Below are 9,840 nucleotides of genomic sequence, written 5' to 3'. Positions count from 1 at the left end.
CGGAAATGTTCGGCGGGAATGCTAGTTCTGAACGTCACATGCTTATGTAAAAAGCTGGCTTTTTATATAAATATGAACTTGATTGAACAAAACATGCATGTATTGTATAACATAATGTCCTAGGCGTGTCATCTGATGAAGATCATCAAAGGTTAGTGCTGCATTTAGCTGTGGTTTTGTTTTTTTGTGACATTATATGCTAGCTTGAAAAATGGGTGTCTGATTATTTCTGGCTGGGTACTCTGCTGACATAATCTAATGTTTTGCTTTCGCTGTAAAGCCTTTTTGAAATCGGACAGTGTGGTTAGATAAAGGAGAGTCTTGTCTTTAAAATGGTGTAAAATAGTCATATGTTTGAAAAATTGAAGTTTTTGTATTTTTGAGGAATTTGTAATTCGCGCCACGCCTATCATTGGATATTGGAGCAGGTGTTCCGCTAGCGGAACGTCTAGATGTAAGAGGTTTAAGTTGTTGCGAGTTGTTAGGACACGTTACATCCCCGCAACTTTAAGAAAAAAAACACTATAAATCCGCGTTGTCTCAAGATGGCTATGCATATTCATGAAATGGGGCATAGCATCTCTCCCCATTGAATAACGGCGGTTGACGTCAACAACCCTCATTGAATATTCAGAACTGGATTACAATAATGAGATGTATCCACCAATCCAAAGAAAGGATAGACCGAAGCTTGACAGCCCGCGGTGCCGCTTTTGTGGACAACGAATCCCAACAGAGAGACATGTACTGTATCCTGTCAGTATATCCATAATCTTTGCTGTCGCTTTCACAGCAATTTCAATCCAGGAAGTAAATTCTAAGGCCCACCCACCAAAACAGGCTTCAGAAAATGTGTTTCATGGTCCAGGAAGCGGAACCGAAAAATTAAGACCATTAATTGATAATTGTATTAAGACTAAGAATTTGTGATCTACAACTTGTAAAAGTTGTTACTACTCGTTGCTTTTCTCCACTAGCGTTGCGTGAGAAGGGTTGGCTACACCTCGCCAGAAGTATATTACTGGGATTTACAATACACTACTAATAATAATTTATTAAACTTCTATAGGGTTTTTCATAGAATCACAAAACGCTTCAAAAACAACAACAACAAACTTGACAAGCAATATATCATGACAGGTCGACGAATATCGGCCAAGTCTTTGAACGCTGCATCCTCCGAAGAGGAGAGGGTCAGTTGATGGTTTGAACGGAGGGAGTGGTCAGAGGACGGTAAATGACGGTGATGGAATCCGCTGATAATCTTGTCGAGGGCAAGTCAGGGAAGCAGCCTGAGTCATGTAGCCACTGGACATCTCCTCTTCCACTCTGTGTATTACCCATTTAGGTGATGCCTCAGGAGCAGTCAACTCAGTATTATTATAATAACATTATTTGGATTAAGAAATTAAAATATACATTTTGTAAAACACCACTGCAGTGTGCTCCTGAACTGGTGGTGGCGGTATAGAGTCCACAACAGAAGATAATCCGGTCCGGAAATTAGACCGGAAGCAGAAAGACACTGATGTAGCTAGCCAGAAGCCTGGATTAGCTGTTCACGTAATTTTGTGGAAAATTCGTAAAATATCACAATGATATGGTTGAAAGATATGCTGTGACGTTGCCAAACTCGAACTGTAAACACGGAGCAGGCAATATTTCCAACGACTATTTTTATAATCGGGTTTAGCAAAGCAGTTAGCTAGCTTCCTGCTTGCTGTTACCCTAGCTAGCTAACCTTTGTCAAATTGTAATGGCAAGTGCTACTAGTAGCCAGGCTATTTAATTCGCTAGCTAACGTGACCTCGTGGTGAACATTTAATTTCAGAGGAAGGACGTGGACGATTTCAGAAATTCATTTTCCGCTACAGCATTTAGCTAGCTGCTTCAACAATTCCTGAAGGATTCAAGATGGATGAGGTGAGAACCATGACTTTGGTTGCTAGCAAACGAAACGTTCTCTAGCTAGCTAGTTGCGTCCCGTTTCTCCACCCTTTTCCCAAAGTGTGCACTCCCAGATTTAAAACAAGCATCGGATTGGTGTTAGCACAGTAGTAGTGGCTAGATGGAGATAGCTAGCGTTAGCTATCAGTAGCGGGGATTGATCTTGTGTAATCCAAATACACGTCGGCAGTATAGTAGCTAGCCTTTAGCATTCTCCACTCTTCTCCCGACATCTACTTGGTTTACACACGAACACGACCATTCCCCGCTGAGCTATTAGTTCTTTTTGAGGTCGGTTCGATTCAGAAAAATAAACTCTTTTCGGTTTCGATTATTGGGGTTGAATGCACAGGATTTTACTAATAATTAAAGTCCCATGATGGTAGTGAATGCCAGTTACAGCGTTTCACCTATTAAGCATTCATTTACTCTAATAAAATATGTCAGTTGTGTATATTACATGTTTTATTTTATGTCTTTCATTTCATGCCAAGTGATCTTATCAGAGCTGCTGCCCGACAATCACTATTTTGTAGTATTTAAAGTAAATAGGGAAAGGGGGTTACCTAGTCAGTTGTACAACTGAATGCCTTCACTGAAATGTGTCTTCTACATTTAACCCAACCCCTCTGAATCAGAGAGGTGCAGGGGGCTGCCTTAATCAACATCCACCATGTCAGGGTAGAAAGACAGATTTTTACCTTGTCAACTCAGGGATTCGATTCAGCAATCTTTCGGTTACTGGCCCAAAGCTCTAACCACAAGGCTACCTGCCTCCCCAAGCAACTATCAATCACTTAGATCATGCATTTTCAGGTAGAGAGAGCTCTCAAATCTTGCTGTAGCAGGCATAAAAGAAACACAGACCAGACAAATGGATGCACAATAGATTATGGTCATTGTAGTTTAGTGCATAAAATGTGGTAATTATGTAGAATATTAGCTTGTTGGAAACGACAACCCCCTACTACATCTCACAGTTCAGGCTGGATCTGGTGTATCTAGAGAAACTGCACGGTGCTCATTGAGCTCACAGAAAGAAATGAAACGTTGGTCCATGAGTTGTTTTAAAAATGAAGAATAACAGACATTTTGGTGAATTGCTCAGTACTAGTGGAATGCCTTGTTATTGGCGTTGGTTGGTCTACAGATCTCTCCCTGACCTAGCTAGGTTACTAAACTCAACTCCATGGTGAAGGAAGTTTCTGAAGAACTCCACCAATGGAGTTGAGCAGAGACCGGGCTTTGTGGAATTCAGCTCCCATGCCCTGAACCAGATCTAACTGGTCTCTGATTGTGTTGGTGGGGGAATAGAGATGTCTAAAGATTGCAGCGTCGTTGTATCTGTCTCATTAAGGCGTCTCTGAGCGCACGGGCAGCGCCATTGAGGCCATCTCCATTTTGAATTAGTCAATTTACTGCTACTTCTATGAGTTGGTAAACAAACTGAAAGGGTGCATACTGCCACCTGGCGCGTGTTATTTGAACAGACATGACGCCACGGTTGGCCTGCAGTTATGGTATGTTTGCTAATGAGTATAATTAATTGGCAGGTCCTTCCTGCCTACCTGGATATAATTATGTGATCCTTCTTTAAACCATAGGAAGTCCCACCCAGTTGACTACTTTCAAATTGTAAAATCAATCAAATGTATTTATAAAGCCATTTTTACATCGGCTGATGTCGCAAAGTGCTGTACAGAAACCCAGCCTAAAACCCCAAACAGCAAGCAATGCAGATGTAGAAGCACAGTGGCTAGGAAAACTCCCTAGAAAGGCAGGAACCACGGAAGAAATGTGGAGAGGAACCAGGCTATGAGGGGTGGCCAGTCCTCTTCTGGCTGTGCCGGGTGGAGATTATAACAGTACATGGCTAAGATGTTCAAACGTTCATAGATGACCAGCAGGGTCAAATAATAATAATCACAGTGGTTGTAGAGGGTGCAACAGGTCAGCACCTCAGGAGTAAATGTCAGTTGGCTTTTCAGAGAGGTCCCCAGAGAGAAGAAATTGAGTGAGAATTAGAGGGAGCGTGCTTAAATTCACACAGGACACTGGATAAGACAAGAGAATTACACCAGACTGACCCTAGTCCCTCAGCACGTAGACTATTACAGCATAAATACTGTAGGCTGAGACAGGAGCGATCGGGAGACACTGTGGCCCTGTCCGACAATACCCCCCAGACAGGGCCAACCAGGCAGGATATAACCCCACCCACTTTGCCAAAGCACAGCCCCCACACCACTAGATATCTTCAACCACCAACTTACCACCCTGAGACAAGGCTGAGTATAGCCCACGAAGATCTCCCCCATGGCACAAACCCGAGGGGGGGGGGCAACCTGGACGGGAAGAACACGTCAGTGACTCAATCCACTCAAGTGACGCACCCTTCCTAGGGACGACATGGAAGAGCGCCAGTGACTCAGCCCCCGTAATAGTGTAAGAGGCAGACAATCCCAGTGGAGAGAAGGGAACCGGCCAGGCAGAGACAGCAAGGGCGGTTCGTGGCTCCAGAGCCTTTCCGTTCACCTTCACACTCCTGGGCCAGACTACACTCAATCATAGGACCTACTGAAGAGATGAGTCTTCAGTAAAGACTTAAAGGTTGAGACTGAGTCTGCGTCTCTCACATGGGTAGGAGGACCATTCCATAAAAATTGAGCTCTATAGGAGAAAGCCCAGCTGTTCTAGGGACAATAAGAAATATAAATTCTAGGGACAATAAGGAGTCCTGCGTCTTGTGACCGTAGCGTACGTGTAGGTATGTACCGCAGGACCAAATCAGAAAGATAGGTAGGAGCAAGCCCATGTAATGCTTTATCCGGGTAGCCGGAAAGTAGAGCATTGCAGTAGTCTAGTCTAGAAGTGACAGAAGCATGGATACATTTTTCTGCATAAGTTTTGGACAGAAAGTTTCAGATTTTTGCAAAGTTACGTTGATGGAAAAAGCTGTCCTTGAAACAGTCTTGATATGTTCGTCAAAAGAGAGATCAGGGTCCAGAGTAACGCTGAGGTCCTTCAGTTTTATTTGAGACGACTGTACAACCATCAAGATTAATTGTCAGATTCAACAGAAGATCTTTTTGTTTCTTGGGACCTAGAACAAGCATCTCTGTGTTGTCCGAGTTTAAAAGTAGAAAGTTTGCAGCCGTCCACTTCCTTATGTCTGAAACACAGGCTTCCAGCGAGGGCAATTTTGGGGCTTCACCATGTTTCATCTAAATGTACAGCTGTGTGTCATCCGCATAGCAGTGAAAGTTAACATTGTTTCCGAATGACATCGCCAAGAGGTAAAATATATAGTGGTCCTAAACGGAACCTTAAGGAACACCGAAATTTACAGTTGATTTGTCAGAGGACAAACCATTCACAGAGACAAACTGATATCTTTCTGACAGATAAGATCTAAACCAGGCCAGAATTTTTCCGTGGAGACCAATTTGGGTTTCCGATCTCTCCAAAAGAATGTGGTGATCGATAGGATGATCGACAAGCAGTCTTCGATACTGCACGGTACTGTCTTTCCAAGCTAATCGGAAGACTTCCAGTTTGGTGTAGCGCCATTTCCGTTCCAATTATCTGCGAACTTGCTTCAGGGCTCTGGTATTTTTTGTATACCAGGCAGCTAGTTTCTTATGACAAATGTTTTTTGTTTTTAGGTGTGCCTAGGGTATTACGCAAGGTTACATTTAGTTCCTCAGGTGGATAACTGATTTTTGTACTCTGACATCCTTGGGTAGGTGGAGGGAGTCTGGAAGGGCATCTAGGAATCTGGGTTGTCTGAGAATTTATAGCACGGCTTTTAATGATCCTTGGTTGGGGTCTGAGCAGATTATTTGTTGCGATTGCAAAATGTAATAAAATGGTGGTCCGATAGTCCAGGATTATGAGAAAAAAACATTAAGATCCATAACATTTATTCCACTGGACAAAACTAGGTCCAGACTATGACTATGGCAGTGAGTAGGTCCAGAGACATGTTGGACAAAACCCACTGAGTCGATGATGACTCCGAAAGCCTTTTGGAGTGGGTCTGTGGACTTTTCCATATGAATATTAAAGTCAGACAGTTTACTTTGGGAACGCTTTTCATCCAGACGTCAAAATACTGCCCCCTAGCCCAAAGAGGTTAATGCGTCAGGATGCTTCGATTCGGCTGGCGCCTACCTCGGCTAACCAACGACTCACATACTCCCTTTAAAAGACCTAAACTTGAAAAACGAGAAAAAAGCGGCACTAGTACTGTTTGTCCATTTTTAGACGCTGTAGCCAATATACACTTACTCAAAATAGTCCAAATTAATCTAAGATGACTCAAGAAATCTGTCATAAATTGACGTTTTTGCCGAAGAGATCTTAGTCGTGCAAAAATTAGATGTTTGGTGTACTTTCGGTTATTTTAAAACAAAATCCTCTCCGAAATATCGCAATTTTTGAAACAAGCCATAGAAAGTTGGTTGCAATTTCAGTTTAATACACCAGAAAAGACAGAAGAAATAACACAACACATTTTATGGTTAAACTCAAATATACTAATTGATTAAAGAAATAAAATAAAAAAGTATTTTTTTTTGAAAAGGTATAATCTTTGTAAATTATATCATACGTAGGACTGGTGGAGTTATGTCACACATGCAGCTAGAGGTGAAACGGTATGAAAACTCCGTATCACGATTATAGTGACCAAAATTATCACGGTTATCAGGATTGTCAGTATTATCAGGGTATTGTTAAGATGGGCTGGACATTTTCAAAAATGACTGATACACTGAAATAATTTCAAGTTTTATACTGAAAACCAACAAACAACAAATAAAATTAGCAGCACTATGCACTTTTTTGTGTGCATAAACATTAAAATAATATCATTAACATTAAAGATGGCACCATGTGGCCATGAAAAGTCAGTTTCCTTATGTAAGCAAATCAAATGTGCATATAAAAGCAACAAGTAAAGCAATGTGCATGTAAGAACAATACAACCATATGTAAACACAGCCAATGTGCAGGTGTTGACATTAAAATAACACAATATGTAAACAAATCAAATGAACAGCACTGATTGTATGTCCGTTCTCTCCTTCATAAAGAAGCAAGGTGCTGCTGGCCTAACATCCTGTATGTATGTTCTCTCCTTCATAAAGAAACAAGGTGCTGCTGGCCTAACATCCTGTATGCATGTTCTCTCCTTCATAAAGAAACAAGGTGCTGCTGGCCTAACATCCTGTATGTATGTATGTTCTCTCCTTCATAAAGAAACAAGGTGCTGCTGGCCTAACATCCTGTATGTATGTTCTCTCCTTCATAAAGAAGCAAGGTGCTGCTGGCCTAACATCCTGTATGTATGTTCTCTCCTTCATAAAGAAGCAAGGTGCTGCTGGCCTAACATCATGTATGTATGTTCTCTCCTTCATAAAGAAGCAAGGTGCTGCTGGTCTAACATCCTGTATGTATGTATGTTCTCTCCTTCATAAAGAAGCAAGGTGCTGCTGGCCTAACATCCTGTATGTATGTTCTCTCCTTCATAAAGAAACAAGGTACTGCTGGTCTAACATCCTGTATGTATGTTCTCTCCTTCATAAAGAAACAATGTGCTGCTGGCCTAACATCCTGTATGTATGTTCTCTCCTTCATAAAGAAACAATGTGCTGCTGGCCTAACATCCTGTATGTATGTTCTCTCCTTCATAAAGAAACAATGTGCTGCTGGCCTAACATCCTGTATGTATGTTCTCTCCTTCATAAAGAAACAATGTGCTGCTGGCCTAACATCCTGTATGTATGTTCTCTCCTTCATAAAGAAACAAGGTGCTGCTGGCCTAACATCCTGTATGTCCGTTCTCTCCTTCATAAAGAAACAATGTGCTGCTGGCCTAACATCCTGTATGTATGTTCTCTCCTTCATAAAGAAACAATGTGCTGCTGGTCTAACATCCTGTGTATGTATGTATGTATGTATGTTCTCTCCTTCATAAAGAAACAATGTGCTGCTGGCCTAACATCCTGTATGTATGTATGTTCTCTCCTTCATAAAGAAACAATGTGCTGCTGGCCTAACATCCTGTATGTATGTTCTCTCCTTCATAAAGAAACAATGTGTTGCTGGTCTAACATCCTGTATGTCTGTTCTCTCCTTCATAAAGAAACAAGGTGCTGCTGGCCTAACATCCTGTATGTATGTTCTCTCCTTCATAAAGAAACAATGTGCTGCTGGCCTAACATCCTGTATGTATGTTCTCTCCTTCATAAAGAAACAATGTGCTGCTGGCCTAACATCCTGTATGTATGTATGTTCTCTCCTTCATTAAGAAACAAGGTGCTGCTGGCCTAACATCCTGTATGTATGTTCTCTCCTTCATAAAGAAACAATGTGCTGCTGGCCTAACATCCTGTATGTATGTTCTCTCCTTCATAAAGAAACAAGGTGCTGCTGGCCTAACATCCTGTATGCATGTTCTCTCCTTCATAAAGAAACAATGTGCTGCTGGCCTAACATCCTGTATGTATGTTCTCTCCTTCATAAAGAAACAAGGTGCTGCTGGCCTAACATCCTGTATGTCTGTTCTCTCCTTCATAAAGAAACAAGGTGCTGCTGGCCTAACATCCTGTATGTATGTTCTCTCCTTCATAAAGAAACAATGTGCTGCTGGCCTAACATCCTGTATGTATGTATGTTCTCTCCTTCATAAAGAAACAATGTGCTGCTGGTCTAACATCCTGTATGTCTGTTCTCTCCTTCATAAAGAAACAAGGTGCTGCTGGCCTAACATCCTGTATGTATGCATCTTTGTTCACTTGAGATTTAAATGAAAAAATGTCAGCATATTTACTTTGTCTGGTTTTAAGTAGTGATCTGCGAGGGGAGACAATGTGCCCGCTGGCACTGAACACTCTCTGATGGCACGCTGGTTGTTGGGGTGCACAAAAGCTACCTGGCAACCTTGGCAAGGCGAGGCAGCTCTGATACATGGCCCCTCCACAACACCAGTGGATCCTCTTCTGTTGTAATGGGTGGGGCCCCTCTACCACACCGGTGGATCCTCTTCTGCTGTAATGGATGGGGCCCCTCCACCACACAAGTGGATCCTCTTCTGCTGTAATGGATGGGGCCCCTCCACCACACAAGTGGATCCTCTTCTGCTGTAATGGATGGGGCCCCTCCACCACACCAGTGGATCCTCTTCTGCTGTAATGGATGGGGCCCCTCCACCACACCAGTAGATCCTCTTCTGCTGGAATGGATGGGGCCCCTCCACCACACCAGTGGATCCTCTTCTGCTGGAATGGATGGGGCCCCTCCACCACACCAGTGGATCCTCTTCTGCTGGACTGGGTGGGGCCCCTCCACCACACCAGTGGATCCTCTTCTGCTGTAATGGTTGGGGCCCCTCACCACACCAGTGGATCCTCTTCTGCTGTAATGGGTGGCAGAGACAGGTAGACCTTGATCTCTTCTTTCACTCTGTCTTCTGAGGAGGTCGGAATCTGACCCTCTTCACCTCTCTGCTGCCTTGTTGAGGTAATCCTTCTCAGCAACTCAGCCAGGCCTTTCCCCTCCGATGCTGCTGTGTTGGTGGTGGAGGTGCTGCTGCTTCTCGGTGTATCTGTTGTTAAGGTCTTCTCTCATTACTCTTTTCATCTCCTTGGTCAGGGATGGCTCTGTATCCTTTTCCACCAGAACATCACGGGTGATGTGGTCCAGGACAGGCTTGATGACTGACAGTGTCACTCTTGTCTCTGAGGCAATTGCATCTGTAAACTTGCTCAGAGGTTCAAGAAGCTGGCACAGTTGCTCCATGACACTTATGTCGGCATCCTTGGGCATCAGATGCCATGTTCCTCTTTCTCCAGCCAGTGTCGCACAGACCGGCTGCTGTTGGCTGAGGAA

General features: G+C 43.1%; 1 protein-coding gene across 2 annotated transcripts in view; it reads left to right on the top strand.

Annotated features, from left to right (window-relative positions):
• Positions 1-1,508: 1,508 nt before the first annotated feature.
• The window catches only part of LOC106564131 (zinc finger protein 721), a 32,982-nt gene continuing 24,650 nt past the window's right edge, over positions 1,509-9,840 (top strand). For both annotated transcript variants that reach the window (XM_014130146.2, XM_014130145.2), the window contains exon 1: positions 1,509-1,923. In XM_014130146.2, coding sequence (XP_013985621.2) covers positions 1,915-1,923 — 9 coding nt within the window. In that variant the 5' untranslated portion in view covers positions 1,509-1,914. The remainder of the gene's footprint in view (positions 1,924-9,840) is intronic.

This window comes from Salmo salar, chromosome ssa12 (genome assembly GCF_905237065.1).
Source record: "Salmo salar chromosome ssa12, Ssal_v3.1, whole genome shotgun sequence".
Classification (NCBI taxonomy): domain Eukaryota; kingdom Metazoa; phylum Chordata; class Actinopteri; order Salmoniformes; family Salmonidae; genus Salmo; species Salmo salar.
The sequence above is the reverse complement of the archived record's forward strand: the minus strand, read 5'-3'. Positions and strand labels throughout refer to the sequence as shown.